Source organism: Schistocerca piceifrons, chromosome 7 (assembly GCF_021461385.2).
Source record: "Schistocerca piceifrons isolate TAMUIC-IGC-003096 chromosome 7, iqSchPice1.1, whole genome shotgun sequence".
In the NCBI taxonomy this organism is placed as follows: domain Eukaryota; kingdom Metazoa; phylum Arthropoda; class Insecta; order Orthoptera; family Acrididae; genus Schistocerca; species Schistocerca piceifrons.
In genome coordinates, this window is record NC_060144.1 from 295,583,338 (window position 1) to 295,611,215 (window position 27,878).

A 27,878-nucleotide genomic window follows, 5' to 3' on the forward strand; every position below is an offset into this window, starting at 1 on the left:
TGACGAACTGTGGATTTCCGAGTGCGATCCTAAGACGAAGCGATAAAGAGAGGAGTGGCACAGGGAGATATCCTCGACTGTAAAAAGCTCTAACGAGGAAATCAATGATGAAACCAATGTAGATTTTCTTTTTTGACAGTAGTGTTACCGTGCATAAGTAATTTATTCCTCCACCAAGTGTTTTACAAAGCTGTCCTTGAAAGTCTCAGGAAAAGGGCAATGGAGTAAGACTAGACATAGCAGATAATTGGATGCTGCAACATGACAAAGTCCCATGTTACACAGCAACTTCCATCGTGGAATTTTTAACCTCAAAAGACATCCATTTTGTTGTACAGTAGTCCCATTCACCTGATCTGAGCCCTTCTTTTTGCCGAAATTGAAAAATGTCTTAAAAAATCATTTTAGGACTGGAGAACATTCACAAGAAAGTTACCTATATTACATAGGCCCTACCAGGTGAAGCCTTCAGCGGTCCGCTGTGGCCGAGCGGTTCTAGGCACTTCAGTCTGGAACCGTGCTGCTGCTTCGGTCGCAGGTTCGAATCCTGCCTCGGGCATGGATTTGTGTGATGTCCTTAGGTTAGTTAGGTTTAAGTAGTTATAAGTCTAGGGGATTGATGACCTCAGATGTTAAGTTCCATAGCGCTTAGAGCCATTTGAACCATCTGAATCCTTTCAGCGATGCTACCAAGACTGGAAACAACGACACCGCCGGTGTATATCAGCAGAAGGGAACTACTTTCAAGGGGACAATATTGCTGTTTGACAGGAATATAATAGTTTGGTACATAAGAGATCAGTCTCATCACTTTTCTCGCAAACCTCTTACTTAAATCCTTTGAAGCATCTCCTGCACAACACAAATAGAAGTCTCTCTGCGTAATATTCTGTTGTGCAGACAAGATCGGAAACGTCCATGTAGAACGATCTGTATGCGTACCCAGACTTATAGACAATCATCCTTTCTAATTTATTAAGTTTAATTTGCATTATGCCTCATCATGACGTAAGTAATCCCCAAGAGGATACAGTAATCAAGAATTTCTGATTAAGTTAGTGAACGGGTTTACTACCGAGGCCGTCACAGACACCGAAGTATGTCTAAAAAAAGGATTTAACACGTGCGTCAACAGTGACAGTGGAGAGGTAAACATTTTATTAAGACATCCTAGATGACTGGTGACCCAGCTCACAGGAGCGTGTGAGGACGCTGCAAACGACGGCACGAGTGTTACGAAACTTGGCAGGACGAGACAACATTCGGCTGGTGGGGGAAGGTCGGCTGTGATATACGTCGCGTTCCGTTCCAGGTCGTAGGAGCCGAACGGTTCGTATATAAAACAGCGCAAACGTAGCAGCACCACACATCGACCGCAGATTTCTGGGTTTCACATCTGTCTCTTAGCGGCAGTGCAGGTCGTGGCTTACCGTTATGAAGCTGGTGAGTTTTGTCTCTTGTTACCTTGTCGTAATTAGGGGAAGGTGTTGCACCTGGGATGGCCGTTGGGGCTGAGCGGTTCTATGCGCTTCAGTCTGGAATTGCGCTGCTGCTACGGTCGCAGGTAACGAATCCTTCCTCGGGCATGGATGTGCGTGATGTCCTTAGGTTAGTTAGGTTTAAGTAGTTCTAAGTCTAGGGGACTGATGACCTCAAATGTTAAGTCCAGTTGCGCTCAGAGCCATTTGAATTCGTTGTTCCTGGAGGATAGTGTACCTAGGAACGTCCGGTGTTTCCATCTGATGTTAGAATCACACGAAGCATAGCGCGGTAGAGACCGCCATAAACAGATAAGGTCATTTTCTATTGTATTATTTGTTATGAGACATGAAGTTGTGTTTTGTGCAGCGTTTGTAAGTATTACCGGTTCTACCTATGTAAAAGCTGTATAATTTTATTAAGGCTGTTTGGTGGTTACTGTTAATTCATCAATTACAGAGTCTTACGGCGACTAAGATTCTGTGCATTTTTAAACCAGTTCCATTACGCGTGGACGGTTACGCCATATTTCGTGAGTCGTGCACCATCCTGTACAGAAGGTCTCTTTACCAAGGAACACGTGATGTTTGGTAATGAAACGAGTTTCTTTACGGTCGTAATAGTTCTTCCTGTCTCGAAACTAAAAATTCGGGTCAGCTCCCAACAGTGTCTATTTCAAAATATTGTTAACCTGTAACAGGTTTTTGATAATACATCTTAATGTGATTTCACTTACTGATGGTAGGTATGTCGTATACAATGTAACACATACACTAGGAAATCCTACGATGATTATATTTTGTCGATTCCAGCATTTTTAAATGTAAATTGGTTATTTGTTCCTAGGTACATGCCACATTTGGAAAATTATTACTTTTTTGGGGCGATTTTTGCAATTTCAGGAAAAGACTGCTGGACGTAAAGTGAACGCTATCATTTAAAAAGGCTTAAGACAATATATTTAAGTTCTATTAGAGCGCTGGCTAGAGACGGAAGTCTTTTTTCTACATAATTAATTTTGATACCCTCTAGGACCTTCAGCAAAGTTTCTTAAATCCGTATTTGGCCAAACGCCGTTTGCTTGATGCCGGAGCAAAGGTAATTAATTACTCGGAATAGAATATTTTACTTTACACATACTGTTTTTTAACATTTCCGCTTGTTAAGAAAGTTTCTTGCTCTCCCTGATAGTAAACCAAACATAAAAGTTGCTTTACTATTTTTAGATTTACAGTGCAACATCTACACTCAAGTAGCTCATGAATGATGCATACTCTTCCTTCAGAAAAAGCGAACGTTCAAAACAAACTGGTTACAGCGTAACGGATAAAAATAGAAACTAATGTAGTTGTCACCTTTTGCTTCCTCGGAATATTATAAAAAATAAGCCAAGGAGCAGTCGAGACTGAAAAATCCATAATTTACCATAAAAATCACGAAGTGAAAACCTGCCGAAACTTATTGAATGAATTTTTTTATTATGATGCAATTTTCAATCGGGCAGATTATTTTCAGGCTACGAAACATCATCTTGGCATTTGTATGACTAATTCATTATGATTACGGTAATGAGTAAATTGTTTCAACTTTAAACGTGTAGCATCAAATCATATTAATTACATGTTCTCACTTTAAGTGATGACCGCTGTGGCACTGACTATTGGTCTGGAATGTTGCAGATACCAAACGACACGAACGAGATGTACACCTTTGTCCTTTTACATAAAACTGCAAGTTTGACAGGCAAACTTCTGTGTAGTTTCGAATGTTAGAGATGAAGTACTGGCGAAAGGAACGGTGTGATGACGGGTCATAAGTTGTACTCGGGTAGCTCAGTTTGTTGAGCACTTGTCCGCAGAAGGCAATGGTCCTGAGTTCGAGTTCACGTCCGGCACACAGTTTTAATCTGCCAGGAAGTTTCGCATCAGCGCACACTCCGCTGCATAGTGAAAATTCGTTCTGGTAGAAACTTACTGCATACAGTTTCGTCTTCTGCTATCAGTGCTGTACGCGCCTGTGGAATCAATCTACTGTTGTCGATGCTGTGGCATGGTTTCTTCACACTTTGGTATATGGAATGTCCGTCTTTTCAAAGTATCTAGGGATGTCGACGTATTTTGTTTGGAGAGATTGATGGCACTTGTCGGTATGGGAATTCCCAATTTGACACTTACCGTGCAGAGCTGATCTGTTGACTATCAGGGAAAACAGCTCAGCAGAATGTGAATTGGATGTAATAGTTCTGTGGGATGCTCTTCGTAATATGCAGAGGTTAAAGCTTCGATTCTGCTGAGATATGCAGGATAATACCCGTGTTCGTTTCACATTCTTCTGATTGATATGGTATGTCGTTCTGAAGATTATACCTATAATATTATGTACGTTTAGGAGTGTACTATTCCTCGTCTGGAAGGTTTCGCAGAATGAACACCATTCACGAAAGTCCCCTTTCTGCAATGATTATGAAGCCTGTAAAAAATATAAGCACAAAGAAAGGTAATCCTTCCGTGATGCCAGTGTTTGCTAATTGGTCTGTTATTTCATTGTTTCCGTTAGAGGGCTTCTCTTTGACCTAAAGGAGCTGCATTCTTTTCTACTCTTTGTATAAGCTGATTAGTTCCTATGTATCGAAGACTTAATACTTCGTTTTCAAGTTCCGAAATCAACGTTCTGTTTTTTAGGGGGCGCTCCGCCAACTTTTTAGTATCAGAGCAACATTGATATAATGCAGTGCAATTTTGAGTGCTTTTCTTATTGCTACAAACGAGGCGTAAGGCTGCTCGTTTCAGGCGGAAGCTTCACCATGTCTCTCGTTAACTGGTTAACTATAGCATAAGCAGCAAGGCTGTGCCATTTCCGGCATACAAACACTGAGCAGTACATTGATATTACGACGGTACCCCAGAAAGTAATGCACCACATTTTCTTTTCTTCAGAAGTCCTTTATTTAATATAATGAAAATTACACACACGAAAGAATGGTGTTTTATCCACACACCATATTTTTCCGTGTAATCTCCACCTCGTTTTATAGCCTTCCTCCAGCGTGAAACAAGTGCTGTATGCCCTGTCGCTACCAATCCTTGTCCTGTGGTGGAGCCAGTCCTTCACTGTATGAATCACCTCCTCATGTTCTCAAAATGTCTTTCACGAATGGCGTCCTTTAACAGCGCAAACAAGTGAAAGTCCGAGGGGGCTAGGCTAGGTCAGGGCTGCCAGGTGTGACAGCCGTGGATAGACTCCCCGGCCGCTGCAAATCGTAGAGCTCCGCCGAAATGTTTTCTGATGACTTCACCTCCGTGCCCAGCTACTAACTGTACTTCTGTCGACAGCAGATGCTCCATAGGCTTTGCGCAAGTGTTTGTAAATATTTCCCATAGTTCTTTCTCTGCAGTGAGAAATTCAATGACGGCACGTTGTTTGTAACGTACGTCACCAACAGAAACTGTCCTGCAGCTACGCTATTTGTCGGAAAAGTCGGAAACTGGAAGTCTCCACTCAGGAGGCTTCAAATAATACATACGTAACGTTTCGCATTAGTAGCACGATGCATTACTTTCTGGGCAACCCTTGTACATTGCCCTCAATGAACAGGTCAATCAGACTACCAATGCAGCTCCCATAAAGGGAATAACATACAGAAGAATTAGGCAAATATTGGTCCCAGAGAAGGTGTACAAACTAATGACCAAGTTATTAAATGCCCTCTTGATCCGTTAGGAGTACTGACTCTTCAGGCCCATGCCAAAATATTTGAAAAAGATTTGGTAAGAAACTTAACTTCTGTCTCGGAAGTGCCGGACGATATGCCGTGGCCTAGTCCCAAGTTCTGCTACCAAACTGAGGACGATAGAACTTGTAGCACGGGAACAGCTCGTCTGTGTCGTAGTCAAATTCCGTTCGGCAGGCCACCAAAGACTAAATAGAAAAGACAATACATAAAGAAAGCTGGTCAGGCGATGCGCAACCATCAGTCCGGGGTATACCTAATGTAATCGTGAGGCAGGTACCTGGCACAGAAGCCACAGATCAGTATACTGAAATAGCAAAGTTAAAGATAGCATACAAAGATTAGATGCAACAAAGAAGACTTTCATAGGATTCATCACTTTCGGCCACTCTCATCCACTGACATAACCGATCACAAATTCTGAACGAAACGCAAGAAGCAATATGTGCTTATAAACGATCACACACGAACGATAGCCTGCCGGGGTAGCCGAGCGGTTCTAGGCGCTACAGTCTGGAATCGCGCGACTGCTACGGTCGGAGGTTCGAATCCTGCATCGGGCATGGATGTGTGTGATGTCCTTAGGTTAGTTAGGTTTAAGTAGTTCTAAGTTCTAGGTGACAGATGATCTCAGAAGTTAAGTCCCGTAGTCCTCAGAGCTATTTGAACAAGGACCATGTTATAATTAATAACAAGGCTATCACGCTAAAGCGAACGGAATAAAACATTAAATATAGCCCACAAAACATTAAAGATAGCCCCAGATCAGATTACTTGACGTAGTACAGAACATATTAGCAGTCATTTAAAAATACAAATATAGATTCACAACAAAACTTTAAAACCACTTAAATGAGAATGTTTCATTATTAATGCAGAGCCACACAAATGAAAAGATTAATGTACTTGTGGTACCTGAATCATACAGCTTTTAATATGTTGTATTAAATGTTACATACGATAATTGCCCCCCCCCCCCCTCCCATGAACCATGGACATTGCCGTTGGTGGGGAGGCTAGCGTGCCTCTGCGATACAGATAGTCGTACCGTAGGTGCAACCACAACGAAGGGGTATCTGTTGAGAGGCCAGACAAACTTGTGGTTCCTGAAGAGGGGCAGCAGATTTTCAGTAGTTGCAGGGGCAACAGTCTGGATGATTGACTGATCTGGCCTTGTAACACTAACCAAAACGTCCTTGCTGTGCTGGTACTGTGATCGGCTGTAAGCAAGGGGAAACTACAGCCGTAATTTTTCTCGAGGGCATGCAGCTTTACTGTATGGTTAAATGATGATGGCGTCCTCTTGGGTGAAATATTTCGGAGGTAAAATAGTCCCCCATTTGGATCTCCGGGCGGGGACTACTCAGGAAGATGTAGTTATCAGGAGAAATAAAACTGGCGTTATACGTATCGGAGGGCTGAATGTCAGATCCCTTAATCGGGCAGTTAGATTAGAAAATTTAAAACGGGAAATGGATAGGTTATATTTAGATATAGTAGGAATTAGTGTATTTCGGTGGCAGGAGAAACAAGATTTTTGGTCAGGTGAATACAGAGCTATAAATACAAAATCAAATAGGTGTAATGCAGGAGTAGGTTTAATAATGAATAAAAATATAGGAGTACTATTAAGCTACTACGAGCAGCATAGTGAACGCATTGCTGTAGCCAAAAAAGACACGTAGCCCACGCCTACCACGGTAGCACAAGTTTATATGCCTACTAGCTCCCCAGATGAACTGATTGATGAAATGTATGATGGGATAAAAGAAATTATTCAGATAGTGTAGGGAGACGAAAATTTAATAGTCATGGGTGACTGGAATTCGATAGTAGGGGAACAAAGAGAAGGAAAAGTAGCTGGTGAATATGGAATGGGGGTAAGGAATGGATAAAGAAGCCGCCTGGTTCAATTTTGCACAGAGCATAACTTAATAATGGCTAACACTTGGTTCAAAATCATTAAAGAAGGTTGTGTACATGGAAGAGGCCTGGAGACAGTTGAACCTTTGAGATAGGTTATATAATGTTGCACAGAGATTTAGCCAACGGCCTTGCCGCAGTGGAAACACCGGTTCCCGTCAGATCACGGAAGTTAAGCGCTGTCGGGTTTGGCTAGGACTTGGATGTGCTAATAACCGGTCTGCCGAACGCTGTTGGCAAGTTGGGTGGACTCAGCCGTTGTGAGGCAAACTGAGAAGCTACTTGACTGAGAATTGCGGCTCCGGTCTCGGAAACTGACATACCGCCGGGAGAGCCGTGTGCTGACCACATGCCTCCCCATATCCTAATCCAGTGACGCCTATGAGTTGAGGATAACACGACGGCCGGTCATCACCGTTGGACTTTCATGGCTGGTTCGGGAGGAGTTGAGTAAAGATAGAGATTTAGGAACCAGGTTTTAAATTTTAAGACATTTCTAGGGGCAGATGTGGACTCTGACCACAATCTATTGCTTATGAACTGCAGATTAAAACTGAAGAAACTGCAAAAAGGTGGGAATTTAAGGAGACGGGACCCGGATAAGATGAAAGAACGAGAGGTTGTAGAGATTTTCAGGGAGAGCATTAGGGAACGATAGACAAGAACGGTGGAAAGAAATGCAGTAGCAGAATAACGGGTAGCTTAGAGAGGTGTAATAGTGAAGTCACCAGAGGATGAAGTAGGTAAAAAGACGGAGATTAGTAGAAGACCTTGGGTAACAGAAGAAATATTGTTAAATTGTTGCTAGGAGAAAATATAAAAACGCATTAAATGAAGCAGGCAACAAGGAATACAAACGTCTCAAAAATGAGATCGACAGGAAGTGCAAAATGGCTAAGTAGGGATGTCTTGAGGACAAATGTAAAGATGTACAGGCATATATCAGTAGAGGTAAGACAGATACTGCCTACAGGGAAATTAAAGAGATCTTTGGAGAAAAGAGAACCACTTGTATGATTGTCAAAAGCCCAGATGGAAAGGAAAGCAGAAAGGTGGGATGAGTCTATAGAGGGTCTGCACAAGGGCGATGTAATTGAGGACAATATTATGGAATTGGAAGAGGACGTAGATGAAGATAAAATGGGAGATACGATACTGCGTGAAGTGTTTGACGGAGCACTGAAAGACCTGAGTCGAAACAAGGCCCCGGGAGTAGACAACACTCCATTAGATCTACTGATAGCCTAGGGGGAGCCTACCCAACCAAACCTCTACCACCTGGTGAGCAAGATGTATGAAACAGGCTAAATACACTCAGACTTCAAGCAGATTATAATAATTCTAATCCCAAAGAAAGCAGGAGTTGACAGATGTGAAAATTTAATAAGTCACGGCTGCAAAATACTAACACGAAGTCTTTTCAGACGATTGAAAAAACTGGTAGAAGCCGACCTCGAAGAAAATCAGTTTGGATTCCGTAGAAATGTGGAACACGTGAGCCCATGCTGACCCTACGACTTATCTTAGAAGATAGATTAAGGAAAGGCAAACCTACGTTTCTAGCGTTTATAGGCTTAGAGAAAGCTTTTGATAATGTTGGCTGGAGTACCCTCTTTCAAATTCAGAATGTGGCAGGGGTGAAATACAGGGAGCGAAAGGCTATTTACTATTTGTACAGAAACCCGACGGCAGTTACAGGGGTCGAGGAACATGAAAGTGAAGCAGTGGCGGGGAAAGGAGTGAGACAGGTTTGTAGCCTATCCGATGGTATTCAGACTGTATACTGATAATGCAGTAAAGGAAACAAAAGAAAAATTCAGTGTAGGAATTAAAATCCATGGAGAAGAAATAAATCTTTGAGTTTTTCTGATGACATTGAACTCTGTCAGAGACAGCAAAGGACCTGGAAGAGCAAATTTAACGGAATGGACAGTTTCTTCAAAGGAGGATATACGATGGACATCAACAAAAGCAAAACAAAGATAATGGAATGTGGTCGAATTTAATCCAGTAATTCTGAGGGAATTAGATTAGGAAATGAGACACTTAAAGTAGTACATGTCTTTTGCTATTTGAGGAGCAATATTACTGACTTTGGTGGAAGTAAAGAGGATATAAAATGTAAACTGGCAATGGCAAGGAAAACGTTTCTGAGGAGAAATTTGTTAACATCGAGTATAGATTTAAGTGTCAGGAAGTCGTTTCTGAAAGTATTTGTATGGAGTGTAGCCATGTATGGAAGTGAAACATGGACGATAAATAGTTTAGACAAGAAGAGAATTGAAGCTCTTGAAATGTGGTGCTATTTGTGAATGCTGAAGATTAGATGGGTAGATCACATAACTAATGAGGAGGTACTGAATAGAATTGGGGAGAAGAGAAATTTTTGGTACAAGTTGACTAGACGAAGGGATCTATTGGTAGGACATGTTCTGAGGCATCAAGGGATCATCAATGTAGTATTGGAGGGCAGCGTGGAGGGTAAAAATCGTAGAGTGATACCAAGAGATGAATACACTAAGCAGATTCAGAAGGATGTAGGTTGCAGTAGGTACTGGGAGATGATGAAGCTTGCACTTGATATAGTAGCATGGCGAGGTGCGTCATACCCGTCTCTGGACTGAAGACCACGACAACAACAACCATAATTGTTCACAAGGGGAGAGGCCATAGCCAAATGTTTTAAGCTTCTGATCAGGAGAAACAAATCGACAAATATACAACCTACTTCCCAGTACAAAAAATTGCTTGTAACAAACTATGCCAAGACTTAAGAAAAAAAAAACAGTTTGACTAACAAATTAGTAAAATTCAACTTAAAAATGGATGCATATTACAATCAGAAATTTATTAGCGTGACACGCCACTTGACGTCAATGCTCGGCTAATTGGCCAGTCGCCGAAAGGGTGGACCACCGTGTTGTGCACCAAGAATCGCTTCATGTCTGCGCCTGCTATCAGAGAACAAGTGCTGAAACATTTTTTTTTTTTATCCCGCATCACTGGGGCAACGAACAGCAGCGGTCGGACTGGGGAATTACAGCCTCATACTTTAGCTACTGTTAACAGTAAAACATAAAGAGCTGCGTTTGAAGTGGTGCCGTGACATGGAAGCATAGACTGCTGCTGGTTAATAATATCGCATTATGTTCAGCGATGAATCTCGGTCTTAAACTAACCTTGATGATCATCATCTGCGAGTATGGGGTCGATCTGGTGATATGTCCTAATCTTTTAAAGTTCTGAAGAGGGACAGCGTGTTAGGCCGGGTGACATGATAGTGATTGACTGATCTATGATGGCCCATTGATACGTCACGGAAATCTCACGTCCTTACTTGTTATCTCACATCCGACCGAATCACAGTATCATTTTTAACAGGACAGCGCTTGACCACACGTGGCACGTGTATCTATAAACTGCGTATGTGATGTTGAGTTAATCCCATTGCCAGCAAGTTCCCTTGATTTGTATCGAACAGAACAGGTCTGGAACCAGCTCGGATATCAACACTGTCTCGTTGCCAGTATCCAGGATATCAAGAACCAGTCAAAAATGCTGTTGGTCAGCACATATTGAAGAGGAGGTAACGGATTTGTGATAGCATTCCCAACCGAACGAGTGCATGCATCCAGTTCAGATTAGGTTGAGCGTCATACTGAAAAGTGGCCTGTGAAGTTTCACTTCGCTCCCTCTACTTTTGGGTGTTTCATTTTCCTAGTAAGGCAGTCACCTGGGAGGTCAATCTCTCCCATAGCTGGTAGATGTCTGTCAATACGTGTTTCGCTTTAGTGGGTAAATTAATTAGCATGTGGTAATGAATGTCGTCGTATCCTGTGCCAGAGTCGGTAGACTACCTTAAATCCGTTTGTAGGTAATTGACAGTGACAGGCTACGACAAAACATTCTTCTGTGGAGAATCATCCGGTAACCATTGTGGAAGGAGTTCCGGAATTGCTGAGGGTTTTGGCGTCGATTTGAGGAAATGTCTTGTGGGCTGCAGTTCCGTGAAGTCACCTTTTTAAATTTGAAAATTGTAGGCCACACAGATGATAGACGCATGCTCCTCTTGCAAAACCGTTTCCTGCGTTCTTCTTATGGTCTATTAGAGACTGTTGGTGGGTGTAGCGACCATTTTCCAGTTCATATAGACCTCCCACTTTGAGATGAAGTTGGTGACTCGCTAAACGAAGTTCGTGTGGGCCGCACTGAACCAGTCACAACACTGTAGAATACCCCACAAAAGAGAAATTTAACAGATTACGTCTGCTTCGAATGGAAAACCTTTGCCTCGGTTTACCAACTGGCATTTCTTCTCTGAGGTAACATACTATATGGAAAATGAATGCATATTCCATTGATCATGTGCCTCCTTAACTACTGACGGAAAACGTCATATGGAGTCAGACAACCTCAGCAAAAGTTATACTTGTTGTAGGTTTTGGTGCTGTGTGCCCTCGTGTCTGCTGCTGCTGCTCAAGGTCGAAAACCGTCGGAAGCGGTTATCCTGGAGATGAGCCACGAAAACGACGGAATGGGTCAATACAGCTACGGGTAAGTTACCAGTTGGCATTGGTAGCGATGTCACAACATCTGTAGAACCACTAATGCTATTTTTTAGCTGTCACAGAAAACCTTCGCCTGATATAACATACTCATTAATGCTGATAAACCTTTCGGGATGTGAGGTCGTATTCCAAGAAACTCTTCTGCTCCTGACGTTTCGTCCAGGACTGCGCTGGACATCCTCAGAAGTGCGCCTCCGCTGAGTGCTGCCGATAGTGCAGCAAGAGAGAAGTTACCGATTTTGTGACATTTTACGAGTTCCTAACAAGGCGCGCATTACATAGTTTCATCTGTGTGCTTTAGTAGTTCAGATTTCGAATTTCTATGTGTCATTGTAATATTTTAGTAGATACAATGCTCACGCTTTCTTTTGCGCCGGAAAGTAACCGATTCCGTGACATTTTACAAGTTCCTAACAAGGAGCTAATTAGGTAGTCTCACCTGTGAGCTCTGATAGTTTAGTTTCCTAATTTCTGCGTTTTAATAAAAATTCCTAGACACAATTCTTGCGTTTCCGTCAGTATCTATAGTAGAGATTCTTAGCCTGTGTCGCTCGTCATTTGTTTCTCTGTGTAGTGTACTTTTCCACCGTCTTTAGTCCGGTTAGGAACTGTGATTGTTGTGTGCGGATACGAGCTGAGTTGTTGATACTTTGTTCTTAGGCTGCGTAGGCTTTGATTACACAACTTGAGGCGACAGTGGTTGGACATCATTGTTGTGGTCCGGCTGTGGGAATCCGGCGGACGTCCAGCACGACACACGAGCCGACCGATCGGTCCGTACCGGTGGCGAGCCCTGTTACGGCTCACGTTGAGTTTGACCACTCACCTTTGGGAGGTCGCTTTAGGACGTGGCAGGCTGCGAAAACTTGGTGGGGTGGGGGCTGATCATAAGGCATCCCCGGTTAGTCCGACAAACAGGTTCCCATGCTCTCCACGGCTGACGATGTCTGTCAGCCAGGTACAGTCGCTTATCTCTCAGCGTGCAGTATCCGAGCAGTCACAGAGGGTGGGATTATTGGTGGCTGGAAGTTCCAATATGGTGGGTTAGGGGGCCCCTAAGGGTTGAAATAAATCAGGTGCTGCCGAGAGTATTAAATTAGGCAATGAGGCACCAGAAGTTAGTGAAAGAGACTTTCTTCCTTGGGCTGGAAAATAAGTGACGATGGACAAAGTAGGTTGGATGTAATATGCAGAGAGGCAATAACGAGAAATTCATTTGTGAGAAAAATAATCATTTTAACATCTAAAATAAATTTAATGCTTGTTTTCCTGGAGGCATTGTCATGGATTAAAGCGAAACACGGGTAATAAACAGCTCAACATACTATCAGTACGATTCGAGTAAAAACTGCATGGTGCTGAAGGTGCATCTGTAGCTTCTTCTCAAGGGGGATATCATAAAATTGTGGCCATAAATTCTCTTTCTGCACTTTTGTCTTTTCTCTGTTAGAGCACAAAAGCCTTATGTCCTCGAAACGTGAGAGCAACTACACTTTTTTTTTTCAAAGTAAAATACATTCTTCTTATTAGTTACCTGTTCCACAGGTCAAATTTACAATAAACGTTATGATGTGAAATGTCTCAACAGAACGCAGAACTCTTAATCAAAACTAAGTAAAAAGATAAATATTGACAAATTATCTCCAGTCAAGAATTCCTGTAGGGCACAGAGAGAGTTCTTACGGTGAAAGCTCTTTAATATAGTCATGAAAAAATTTCCGCTATCTGTCAGACATTTTATTTCTATGGTTAGATTGTCATAGAACATTATAGTCCCATATTTCACCACTTTCTATGCCAAAGCTAGATTCCTTAAATGGCAATACTGATTGTTTTATTCTAATATTGTACTTGTGAATATCTGTGCTACTCTCAAACCCATAAGAAATGTCACAAGCAAATAAATATGCTGTGGCACTGTCGGTAATATTCCCAGCTACTTAAACAGATATCCCAAGATGTAAGCTTGCAACTCTACATCTAATTTGTTTATTTTGTTTTGTGTGATTATACTTTTGGCCTAAGGTAGTAGTTACCATAGAATACTAGCCTATAAGACAACAATGAATAAGAGTATGTTAAATTAGAGATTTCTATATCCCCAAAGTTGGCAGTTTGTCTCACGGCCCAAGTAGCCGAACCTAAACGCTGTAGCAGGTCTGCTACATAGTTTTCCCAGTTCAAGATTTCATCAGTACACTCACCTAAGGACCTAACAACTTTGCACATTGTTTATTATTTGTTCTTGGTTTCGTGTATAAGGATAATACGAAGTGAGATTTTGCTGGCAGTATAAAACTGGATGAACAGGATTTTATCAAGGTATAAATCCAGCCCATTTCTGCAGACCCATTTAGTAACTTCAACAAAAGCATCTCTTATTATACTCTCTGTTGTTACTTGCTGCTTCGGCTTCGTAACTATGCTTGTATCATCTGCACAAGGACTAATTCTGCACCTTGATTCAAATGAAAGGCATATCATTTACATTAACTAGTGATGTTTTATTATTTAGAGATTTTATTGTGTGCTGAGTAAACGTATAAATAGCTGACTTAGTAGAATGACTCTTTTGGAATCCAAACTCTGAGTGGCTATGGGTCCCATTACTGCGCAGGTGGGTGACAATCCTGGAGTACATTACCCTCTAAAAATTTTAGAAAATGATGGAAGAAGAGACAGTCGGCGGCAATTATTGATAAATGTTGACTCATCCTCTTTATAGGGAGGCATTACAATAGCAAAGATTTATGGAAAAACACTCAGAGTTAATGATACATTACATAGGTGGCAAAGAACATCCAGTCACATCTTTTTAGAGTCTTACTGGAGATATTATTCCCACCATAGGAGCCTATGTTTCAGATAAAATGACAGATAAAGTTTTGATTCACCAATTGCCTTCCTCGCCGTAGTGTTTTTCTTTCTTTGGTGAACTATTTGCACCAATTTTCTCTCCTATTTGTAAAAAGAGATTGTTAAAAGCATCTGTTACCCACGGGCTTTCCTTTACCATGTTCCCATTCGCGTTGGCAAAAATGCTGCTTCCTAACGAATGCTGCTGATTCTTGAGGTTCTTTTCTAACACTGATTATCTACACTCTTTATTATTGGGCTCTTTAAAACTTTATTTTAACTTTATTCCCGTTGGTCCCACATACTTCAGCTTATAATCCTGAAACATTGTTTTATAATTTTCTCTTTCCAAATCCGGTTTTCACCTTGCCAGTCTTACGTGTCAGACTCGGTTCCAATTTGTTGTCCGTTTTCAATGGTATTTTCACCCCTATGCCGTTGAATAACTTCGCCAGTTTATTTGATGTAATTCTGTAGTATGACAAAACTCTTTCTTTCTGCGGATTTCTCTCTTTTACTTGCTTTCTGTGCCCAGCCATTGCATGTATCGTATCTATTGAATCCACTTCAAAACAATTTTCTAACCCTATTTGTAAAGTGTTTTCATTTCTTTGTTCTCATGTGAGGGGTAGCCGTATGATATTAGCCTTACGCAATGCACTTTTTAAGAATACTATTTTGTATTTATTGGGACGGCATAAAGTCTTACATGGGTTTCCTGTATCATCCTATCTCAAGCTTGTTAATTTTGTCCTCTGCCCTCAAATCCAGATAATTTTCATGTATTTCACTTCGAAGAAAAAGGGTGGTTTCAGTTAAATTTAGACGAAATATAGTCAGCGTGTTATGCGAAAAGACAGAAGTATCCAAAGCGCATTTTTAGATTCACCACAGTTATGTTCTCCTCGAGTGTACTTAGTGGTTTTAACATTTCCTTTTGTTCATTCTATACGGATGACTACAATGCAAAGCAAGTGCAATACTAACTATTCGAGTTTCGTAGGACCTGACACATAGAGTTCAATGATTTTACTGGTGACAGTAGCACAGTTGCGGACTGAGATATGTACGTTACAGGATCGTACGGTCTTTGGTAGGTGAGAGGCTTCACTTCATAATTGAGTTGTGTGGGAGTGTTATGCATCATCATGATGAGATGTCCAAAGATGAGTTTCATATATTTAACAGTAAATGTTTGTTCCTGAATTTTTACTTTTGACAGTTCTTAGTGGTATAGTGATATTCAGATATGTAGTACTACGGGGGCAATGTAGACAGATTTACATGGTTGTCATTACATGTAGTACTGTGACATAATGATTTGTCTTTCCTTGTTTTAAAGCACTTCACAATTGGATAACGCAGTCCAGAAACATTTTGTGGTATCTATATATCACATATTTCCGACAACTCTGGCAGAACATTACCAGTAACGACATACAAACAGTCATATCTTTCTCGTTCCATTCTGGAATGGTGTAAAATATTGATTGGCAAGTACGAGTTCAGCCCATTGTACTCTGCACAGTCGCTTCCAAAGGTTTTATGAAGATGCACAGTGGCTTCCCAAGATTTTATGAAGAAGCACAGTCCGAAAAATTAATAAATGAATGTTTGAAAATATCAGAACCGAAATAAAAGAGTGGAGTTGAGGGAGATAATATTACAGGCTTTTAACCAATTTCTAGGAACGAATGATATACACAGCTATCTGTAGCCTTTATTTTCTAGGTACATCTGGACCGGAGTTGCTGCTGGCTTCATAGCAAATGCTTTCTGTAAAGTGCCTAAATGATGTCCAGCCCATCTCAGATCTACTGATAACATAAGGTGCTACTCATGTTCCGATATATCGTGTTCCAAAACTGCTTTAGCAATTACGATACCCTGTTAACCGTTGCACTGTATCACAATTCCTACCTTCTGCCCAAATTTCGTTCAATTTTTTCATTTCGTTGTAAGAACCTTCGACATCTCTCGGAACAGATACATCGTTTTATTATAATTTTCCGAATACTGTCAATGCTTTCTAGGTAGAAGTGCCTCTTCGTAATCAAATAAACTTGTACTTGGAGACAGTGTTTTGTTAAGTAACTGATTCTATTGGCTCTTCTCCGTCAATGACCTTTATTAAATAGTTTTTTGGTTTGTTTAATTTTATTTAAACGCAGCTCTAATACCACTAGTTGTTAAACTCCGGCTTTGATCTTCTCTGTGTTCTCCGTACCGAAAACATAACAACATAGCTCACTCTTTATAATCTGATATAATTTTCTCCCATTTTCTTACAGTCATGTCTATTTAGGTTTGTTAACAAGGTCGTCATTTTTGAACTTCCATTTACCTAATTTTCTTTAAATGTTTGCAAAAGAATTTCTGTTATGACGACATTTTAAATGATTCTGCGTGGAATGATGCCATTGACACTGATGTCCAAGATCACTAAACATACTTCTGACTTATCATCGTGACTGTTTTTGAAACACAGTATCCTGGTATTACATTATCTTTCAAATTTATTGTTAGATGCAGCTTTTGCGGAACAGACGTCGAATAGTTGCAAGTTTTGGCCCCTCCTGAATTTTTCATTTCATCCGCCGTCACCTACATGAGGCATAAAGTCGCACAGTAGTCTTATACGGGAGTGGGAGTACTTAATACTGACATAAAATTGAGAAAGGTGTTCTACAACATGAAATTTACAACGAGAAAGCTAAAAGTATTAAATGGAGAAATTTACAAGATATGGAGTTCAAGGAAGCCGTTAAAATACGAAAGAAAATGAAATATTGAACTGTTTAGGTGCTAGGTGTCGTAGGCGGTGTACGAAGTCCATGAGATTCGTTATGAAAAACAGAATGAGTTCCTGAAATACAGACTTACAGTAAAAGTAAAAAAAAAAGAAAAAAAGGTGAAGATAGAAAGAGCAACAGAGGTGAAAATTAAAGATACTCAACTGCAGACGAATACTGGGCCTCAAGAAAGAGTTTGTGAAAGTTTGTTGGTGCAGTAGAATGAACAAATTCACATAAATTGGCAAGTTCACAGTGTGTGAAGTGTACGTCAAACTAGGTGAAAGAATGATAACGTGAATATAAACGTTGTATTCTCCACCGTTTACCACGGAAAGGTAATTTACTGTTCAGTATCCTGCCGAGACAAAGTACTTTGGAGAGAGAAGTTTGTAAATAATTGGCAGTGGCCCACTTCAGAGATTCATTGACTTCTTCAGCTAAAGTGATTTAGGGGTTCCATCGAAAACGTAAATGAGGATGGCCAAGTGGAGATTTGTGTCCCATGTCAGTCTGCGGAAAGCTGGGCAGTCAATGCGTCACAGACACTGCACTCTGTCCCACAACGACGAAGTTAAGAGAAAGGGTAACTTATCCGGGAACGTGAGATTTTAACGTTCTGGCATAAGAGTGTCGACAACAGTGCTAAGGAACGATAATTAGGTTCTTAGAACATGTTTTTTTTATAGAAATTAGCCAGTACACTGCCTCTAAGTACTTGAACACGAGAGATCTGCATATAACGAGGTAGATATCTTTCATACGCTGTGAAGAAGTACAGGTAAAGTAAGTGCGTTGCTTTTGGAAGATTAGAGGACGATGGGTTATTTATGAGTGACTGTTTGCTGTGAGTTATTTTCATGCACACAAATATCGTAATATGATTGATACTGCAGATGATTTACTCTACCGGTCAAAAGCCTTTCATCATTCGCAATAAAAATTATATACTTTATTTTATTATACTCACATATACGAAATAAAGACCATTAAATATTTTTCTCTCTATATCATTAACTACAACAGAATATGGTTTAGATTTTAACCTTGTCAGGGTCTCCACCCATTACCCTCAGAACTGCTATACGAAGTCTAAGCATCAGTCCAACACCTCTATAAACTATTACACATATCTTCAACATTACATGACCTCAGTGTTATGGGCTCCCTCACAAATTCACTCTGTAATAGTTCAAAGGGATTTATGTCAGATGACTGACTTCACCTAATCACATTCTTCAGCTTCCCACATTTCTATCGTCATACGCTCTGTACGATTCAGAAGCGTATTTGGGATCATTGTCCTGCTATAGAACAAACCCACGACCAATTAATTCCCCTTCCTGGTGGAGATGCATTGTTGAGCAGCTTCCTGCAACGTACTTCCTTCCTTAATATTCCATTAAATCACACTATATTACTGGCCTTATCACCTGCAAAACACCACCAAACCACGATCGACCTTCCCTCATGTTTCACTGTTGGCGTCACCCACTGACTCTTCATATGTTCTCCACGAAATCAACGAACAAACATTCGACGATGGCTTCCAAATACTTTTCAAAGGTAGGTTCGTCCGTTTTTGTTGTTGTGGCCACAGCTATCTTTTCATCTTATTTTATTTGTGTATTAAAGGTTTTTCGACCGCTATTCATCCTTTTAAACCTTGTTTAAGAAGGCGGCAATACTGTTGAGACAGAGATTGGAGCTGATCGCATACTATTCACTTCCTCGCGAATTTCGGGTGTAGTGGTAGTTCTCTGACGTTTAATCTATACACATATGAACTGATCTTTCCTGTACATGCTACTCGGTATCTTTCATATCGCAAAATATTTGCATTGGCAGCAGCTTGCTTGAAGCACTGCAATTTGTACACCACTCTACGCCAACTTTTGTGGCTACTCTCCTAATAGAATAGCTATTAAGATGCAGAGCTGTGATTACAGCACCTTTTTACATTCCAGCCTCCTTCTTCCATCCACGTGTGAGGTAATACGGTACTTACCGGATGAGTTACACCAACACCCTGCTAGAGGCACACAATGCACTCTAAACTAATTCGAACTGGTTGCTACATAGAAAGCTGAACGAATGCGATCTATAATAACAGAGTCGTCTTAGGTAAGGTTACGCCAGATTTGTTGCGGATACTCATAAGTGCCAGTCTATATGAACAACCACTCAGATACATAACAGAGGCGCTTGGCTTTTACATGATTATACTTGTGCCATCTTAAAGGGGATACGATAAAATATTCAAAAACAAACCCTTGTTTCAACTACAAATCCATACTTGTGGTAGGTGATCGAAAACTTTTGCTTGTTGTGCATGTTTCGATATTGCTTCGTGATATGAGCATCGTTATAGGGACCTAAAAGTACGTGAAGCGAGCTATGCGGTACCGGGGTAAGATATGGCGAATTCGCGAAGATGACGGTCCAAGTACCAGCCCAATCATCTGCATTTATCTTTTTCGTGAATTCCTTAAATCACTTAAAGGCATTTTGTGACAGGGGTCCTTTTGAAATTCGTATATCCTTCACCATGATTCCGCACTTCGAATTTGTCCACAGTTTTTAATGACTTTTTCGTCCACCTAGAGATAAACCCTTGTCGTACTTCCTATCTTTGTCGAGCACATAGAACAGTACAGCTTCGCAGCAACACTGGAATGATTTAATGTCGGTGACGTAATATAAAAACTAGTGACATACAGAGCACATCATCAGGCAGTCTTTTACTATGCTCGGGACATGGCTCTTGGGCCGAGAACCTTGGTGTAGTGGTTTTGATTGCATGTGTTGTGCCAAATTCATAGCGTCCTCTAATCTTAATACAGAAGGGTGGCATGTCAACGAGACGTGGGTGGAAGTTCTATGTCGTACGTTGCATCATTTAGAGGATAGAGGGAGCTTTCCAGGAATATGGATGTATTCACTAACAGCACAGGCTAGAAAGCGCAGCACGAGGATTCCAGGATTATGATATTGCCTGGAGTGGCTGACGACTTGAAAGCAAGACAGCACTAGTCCCGGATACCTCTGGAGAAACATCAGCCATGGGATGTGCCCTAGCGTCGTCGAGAGAGCTCAGGTTGCAGTACCCTGCAACTATAGTGGTACCAACATAAGGAAGCATGTGATGGAGTGCTATGCTGTTGCAATGACCGGTGTACCAAGTGATACACTAGCCAGTAGCAACACTATGCCGCACCTGTCCGTAGTGTGCGAGTCGGGAAGCGTGTAGAATATTTAGCATAGATTTTAATGCTAGTGTAGTATGGTCAAGATACGCAGCCGACGTATGTGTGACACAAAGCAAGCAATAAATGTATCACGTTAAGTAACTGTAGCCATAGCTTTCCGAATACATAAATTTATCTAAGGAGAGTTGGTAGCCAAAGTAACGCCTCAATGTGACGTTTTCCCCCAGCGTTGGCAGTTACTGGGGTAGGCAATGTCTGGAGGATGTGTTGTGCTACAGAGACAGAGCACACGGACAATCGGACAATTGTGGGAACTATGCTCTGTTCTTCTCTGCACCGAATGCAATCTTTTGCTGGCACTCAGCTATAAGCAACCAATGATTGCCGGCCGCGGTGGTCTCGCGGTTCTAGGCGCGCAGTCCGGAACCGTGGGACTGCTACGGTCGCAGGTTCGAATCCTGCCTCGGGCATGGATGTGTGTGATGTCCTTAGGTTAGTTAGGTTTAAGTAGTTCTAAGTTCTAGGGGACTGATGACCACAGCAGTTGAGTCCCATAGTGCTCAGAGCCATTTGAACCATGTTTGAACCAACCAATGATTCAGCGAATTAGCTGTCTGGCTCCAAATCAGGGCACTCAGGCAAGTGGAACAGAGTTCTATCCACCAATTAGTACCTATTTAGCATTGGGGCCTGGCGTTCAACGTCTGCCTACTTGATACGCTTCTTCAACACATTCTAAATCTAGTTCATATTTTATAAAGGGTGGAAGTTTCATTGTCTAGTGTGGGTCGTATTGGCAAAACTCTCTCACTGCAAATTTTGCTTAGGTTCTTACAAGCTGGAAAGAAGCCGGCCGGAGTATCCGAGCGGTTCTAGGCGCTACAGTCTGGAACCTCACCACCGCTACGGTCGCAGGTTCGAATCCTGCCTCGGGCATGGATGTGTGTGGTGTCCTTACGTTAGTTAGGTGTAAGTAGTTCTACGTTCTAGGGGACTGATGACCTCAGAAGTTAAGTCCCATAGTGCTCAGAGCCATTTGAACCATTTGAAGGAAAGAAACACCGCCCTGTCTGTAGAAACATTTTTTATTAAAACCACGACCGGTTTCAGAGAAATTTCGGTGCGTGCTCACGACTAAATTGGTGTGAATTAGATCGTAGTTTTAATAAGAAATGTATTTACGCCAGATTGATGTTCTTGCCTTCTTATTAAAGTGTGGACATATGGTTGCGGTTGCCCGCAACTGAAAACAATTTTCCTTGGGTACTTAGGGAACTGGGATTGTGGCATCTCTGTTATAAAAATAAAACGTTTTCTTCACTTTATTGCATTCGTTATAAGCGTTTATAGCTTCGAAGGAGACAGCTTAACAACAGTAAACATGTCATTGTAAAACGTGAATAGGTCGGCTATTTAACAGTACTTCCTCATTTCACTTTCTCATTTCTCGTTCGTATGCTAAACCACAACAGATAATTAAGCGGTTACTCTGTAGCCTTAGGTGAGTGGTGGGTGGAGTTGGAGACGGGGGTATGGAGGAGCATAGTTGAAGGAGTGAGAACGAGCGTTGGCCGTAGTGCTGGAGGAATTGGCTGAATAAATAGGCGAAATGATGTCAGTGAGTATTAATTATTAACAAAAGGCAGTAACTGTCAAAAGTAAAAATCTCTGTTAATAAATTTTTCATGATACAGTAACACCTCACTTTAATGTAGCCTATCAGTAATGTCGAATAAAAGCGATTTTAACAAGGAGAACAACCATCTCCTAGATCATAAGCTGGATTACATTTCGGAGTGTGACATGACCACTGGAGTTGGACAGTCGTGGCTTTGTCATGGTCCTAACAATTCTTCCACCCAGTGTCAGGTCTAGTATTATAATTCATTGTGGAGCTAACGATAACTGTTGTAACACTAACGAATCAAATATCATTGTCGCGTCTCTTTAGAAAATTAACTAACGATTATTTTTCAAGAACCCGAGGTTCCGCCAGAGAAATTCACGGACTGCTGGACCAGTAATAGTGCAGAGTAACTACAATCTTCGTTAATCTACATACGTCATTCATGTGGTAGTTCCTCTCTCACGTAAACAAACTCACCGTTGCTTTATATTTCATGAATAACCAAGCCGCCTAGCGCTGTGATATGGTACGGACACGTAACTGTTTATGCAACGACTTAATGAAGAAGATCCAGAATCGTAACGTGCACTGGGCACATTTTCGCTAGGAAATGGTCGCTATGATGTCTGAAATTTATAGGGATTCCTCACCGCGATGGTGCGCGTTAGTCGTGGGTTTCGCTCAATATTGCAAGGGCACAACGGAATAGCGTCATATACGAACATGTACGACGAGTACACATATCACGTGAAGGATATGGCCATCTCGCTCCCTTGCCTTAAAACAATAAACACAAGAGACTACCACACACAACAAGCACCATTACAGCCTCATGGCCATTTATAAGGTGTAACTTCTATTAGCACCCTTCGTCAAGTGTAAAAGGGTTGTCAGAGTGCCCCTTAGTGCACGACTTATCGCCGTGATTCATGCGCTTAACGATGTCGTACGTTACGAACGTCAGTGTGCGTTCCACGTTCAGGGCGCTAGTCGTAGAAGAAATATCAAGCTGTCATGAAAAATTACTGTGATATAACATTAGGTGTTGTGATTAAATTGGTAGCATACTATCAAATAAACTGCACCTGTCGCTTCAGTTATAATTTGCCCAAATACTTGCAAATCTGTAATAGTATCTCCTTTGTCTGACGAAGTAACAACAGGAACTAATTTTGCACGCTTTTCGGCTACAACAGCGACTTATTGGCTCTTTAACTGAAGGTCTGACTCATCCATGATAAATATACTTCCCAGTTCATTGAGCAAACGATTTTCAACTATTAGGGTTGCAAGTAAATTGAAATATTCCTTGACTTCATGACGATTCATTCTTGACTCTAGATCTAAATGTCGAAATAATGTGACCAATAGTCACATGTTTTCCCCTTGTCGTTAATCCATTTATGTTTTAGGCCCAACTGCACAGCAAAATAAATAATATACACTTCGTACACAGTCCCTCGCTAAGGATAAACCATAGGCTTGTAGTGTTTTTTACGTGGTGGACAAGTCGTAGACCATTAACTGAACCCAAACAAGAACTAAGACGAATTGGAATTTTGGAATCACAGCATGTCTTTAATTTTCTCTCAAGAGTTTTCTTGGAAATATTAATATCCTTGGAAGCTTTTCTCTCAGAATAACCGTTTTTGTTTACTTTACTAATGCCATTTTAAGATCTTCGTTTTTCAATGATCTCCTAAAAGAATGTACTTACTTGGCATCTGTACAAAAAATAACGATTAAATCAAATTTCATTATATAACACTTTTATGGGATGGTCATCTGTCCCGATGATGGGATGGACGTCTCTCTCAATCGTCCGGGAGCGATGGCCATAGCGTGTCATCAAACGTGTTGGGCTCAAACTCAAACAAAGCCTACGAACTAGTATGCAGTTAGACCTAACAACTCTAAAACTAAAGTTTGCGTTGCTTCTCACAGTCTAATTTATGTTTAAACCGAAAGATTATGACTAGACAGCAGATTGCTTGCTCGTAAAAAGTGCAGTTTAGGTGGCTAAAATATGCTCTTTCAGCACGTCATTTAGGCTATATAAAACACAGAATAGGCGCTAAAAAGTTATTGTAAGAAAAACAAAACAAAATCTAAAATACAATGTTGATATATTAGCATATTAATATTCATTAAAAGTAAGGAGAATGAAAACAGGCACAGTTGCACAACATATGAAACATTACACTGCTTCAGTTTTCAAACCAATCCCAAACCTTTTTATTTCAAGTTAAAATCCAGTATAAAACACATACCGATATGCTGAAATACGTTATCATGTAATTTAATCAATGACGGATGAAGCAATAGTTTCGAATATTCGGACCATAGTTGGCTTTACAGTCAGCAGCTGAAACATTTTCTCGGTTTTCCGGAGAAAACCTATGGCACTTGTCAGTCAGTATTAATTTGTATGCCGAAAAGGAACGATGTACGTGGACGGATGTGCCATAGACGTACCGGTACTTTGCTTTCGTCACATGTTATATGGGAATTCTTCATTACTTTTCTTCTTAACTTTCTCCTGTGTCAAGAAATGTTGTCGTATATTGGTCTCTCTGGCCATTTTAATTCGGATGATTCTTGCTATTAATGTGTAGTTGGCTCAACGTAAGTCAAGTACCGCAGGATTGATTGCTCTTTGCTGAAATTACAGAGGTGGCATCCCACTTAAGATATTCAGTTACCTTCTTCACTGTTGGGAGATGCTTACTGCAGAATTCCACTGCTGCTAACCAAGTGCCCAAGTCTGTAACAACGGGTTCAGGTGGCAAGGGAACATATGAAAGTTGTTCTTTGAATACCTGATCCTTTGTGGTGACGTTACAAAAATTCATTCCGAGGAGATAAATTTACTTACCCTAGGAAATTCTAGCCTAACTTACTCTTATAAAGAGTTGATACCATGTGTTACACAAGTTACATGCAGCGTCAGAAGGTGCAGAATTTAAGCGCTGCAACCGTAGACGTCGCGACGTCAGTGTAGAACAGACGCACGTTATTTTCATCCACGCCATTTTGATATAGCCCCTTGAGCCCATTGTTGACGAAGTGGGCTGTTGTTTGTTTAACAGCCTTTTGAAGAAGTCCTGAACAAATCAAATAAGCCCTGGATAGCGCATCTGTGTCCAAATTGCTAACGATCAGTCTTTCAATGTTCTTGTCCAGATTTTCAATAGTTTTGTCAACAGCGATCCGTAAGTAAGACTCCCCGAATCGTCTCGGATTCTGTGCAGTGCAAGTCGAGTCCACATAATTTTTACACAATGTTGACTCTGCAGAAACAGACTGATGGCAGCACTTCTCGAGAAAGTATTCGAAAAGGGAAATTTGCTGCTACAACAACAAGACACAGGTCACTGCAGAACTGGTTCGTTTTGGATGATTCATCAGATGTCTTTATTAAAAGCATTTGCTTCAGTTTTGATTTTCGTAAAACATTTGCCTTATGTAAGGATCCATCTGCATACAGATGTAAGTGGGACTTTTAATCACTCGAAAATTAATAAAAAGGAAAATACAAGCTGCTGTGCAGAAGTGAGTATAAAAAGTATTTGGTGTTCTTAGGGGACACCGACACTCAATTTTAGCAAAACAAAAAATTAGGAGACGCATAAAAATACTTTATTAATTTTATTTTTCCAACTGTCATTTCGTTGAATAGGTTTTTGTTACATCTCAAAACTTTAAAAAAATTAAAACTTGATATGGTATTTTCACATTGCTTACTTTCCCTTCTTATCAAACTGAACTCAGCAACTTAAAAATTATAATAAAAATGAACAACTGAGTCCTGGTGTCTCTCAGTATAATATGAAACAATATTTATAAAATAATCCGCTCCAGAATTGCTCTCGTGTCTACAGATGTGATAAGAAATCCGCAATTCCTAAATGACAAGAAACACTAAGAAAAATAGAGAATAACAACAAATCTCTTTTTTCCGTGCTTGGCAGAATAAAATTTTTCCATCATATAGTGCAGAAACTCTGGCACCCACACTCGTATCCGATTAGAATCTGAAGCAGCTGTTGTAGGCATTTGCTTCTGTTGAACTATTCGTGCACTGAAACTAGAATCGATTTGGCACCATGAACCTGTTACATACATGGATATATGGATATATGAATCCATCCGTACTCCTAAGTACCAGTTTAGATTGGCGACTGGATAAAAAAATTAGACAATGGCCTCGCTTTCCTGCAACGAGAGTCCGTATACAAGCAACGAGAGAGGTGAGGTCCTTGACAACAATGGCTAGGCAGCTTAACTCTGCTCTTGGGCCTGCGGTTTCTTGATCTGTGGTCAGTTCTAGCTACGAATATCTCTCTTAGAAAGTCGGCCATGATTCTGTGAGATGCAGACTTTTTTTATTCAAATATTGCACTCAGACCTCCTACCTTCGATTCTTGTAAGGAATCATAGTCATTTGAAAATAAAATAATTTTATGTTACCTTAAAGAAATAGGTACCTTTGAAGATTTTAAAGCTAAAATGGGCAAAAGGACTTTTTTTATTCAAATATTGCACTCAGACCTCCTACCTTCGTTTCTTGTAAAGAATCATAGTCTTCTGAAAATAAAATAATTTTATGTTACCTTAAAGAAATAGGTACCTGTGAAGATTTTAAAGCTAAAATAGGCAAAAGGACGTGTTAACGTCGAAACACGCTACGAACATGTTTTTCTCACCATCACGTGTATTAACATAAAGAATAAATAAAATAATGTTAAAGATTACTCAATTAAAAAAAACAATGAAAATTTGAAGTTGATGAGAAAGTAAAGTCAAATGATTTTAGCTAATGTTGTGGTACAGAGTCCAGAACACTTTATCTCGTTGTTTGTGGAACTGCGCAACACAATGAAAAACAACGAGATTCAGCTTTGTATATAAGTTAGCGTCTCACTATAGCATTTTTACAAACCAAGCTATTTTAACTGAATGTGCTAGAAATTGGTCTGTCTCCGAAAGTACGACGGAATTGCTGATAGCGAAAAAAACCCAGAAAATTATAACATGACAGCGTCATTAACGATCAAATGTTTGTGTGGGAGTAGTTCGTACATTTGAACTGTCGTTCATTACATGTGACATTTCCAACTATGAACTTTCTGTTTTTTCCGCAGTTTCAAGACTAGTGACGGGTTGGTGCGCCAAGAGGAGTCAGTCCTGAAAAATCCAGGTACCAAAGACGAGGCGATCCAGATGCGCGGAATCATCACGTGGAAGGACGAAAACGGCAGAGAGTACAAAATCTCCTACGTAGCGGACGAGAACGGCTTCCATCCAGAGTATAACCTATGATTTATCGTGGACCGCATGTGGAGTGACAAAACAAATAGAGGCGGTGCCCTCAGTTCTCTTGCTGTATACTGTCATGCAGTCAGTTTCTTTTTTCTTGTGACGAGTTACCTTATAGTAACCACATTACATTATGTACTTAAAGGTTACTGCCAACTTTGTAGCTATTTATCTACTGATCGTATATGTTAGAGCATAGTAAAATTGACGTGTTGAGACCGCCGGTGTGTGAAAATACACGTTAATGGATACATTAAAGTTAAAACAGCAACCAGACACTGCCAATAACGTTATTTATTTACGTGATTACGTAGCTGAGTGAAAATTCAAGTTAATTGGTAAAATAAACTAAAACCAGCTCTCCGGCACTGTTGA

General features: G+C 40.7%; 1 protein-coding gene and 1 pseudogene across 1 annotated transcript; both read left to right on the top strand.

The window, feature by feature from the left end:
• The first annotated feature begins 1,375 nt into the window (after nucleotides 1-1,375).
• On the top strand, nucleotides 1,376-27,709 carry LOC124709121 (endocuticle structural protein SgAbd-6-like). Its single transcript, XM_047240777.1, has 3 exons — nucleotides 1,376-1,443; nucleotides 11,571-11,686; nucleotides 27,329-27,709. The coding sequence occupies exons 1-3, from the start codon at nucleotides 1,435-1,437 to the stop codon at nucleotides 27,504-27,506; spliced, it is 303 nt and encodes a 100-aa protein (XP_047096733.1). The 5' UTR covers nucleotides 1,376-1,434; the 3' UTR covers nucleotides 27,507-27,709.
• LOC124709485 lies at nucleotides 7,254-7,371 on the top strand (annotated as a pseudogene).
• Nucleotides 27,710-27,878: the final 169 nt, after the last annotated feature.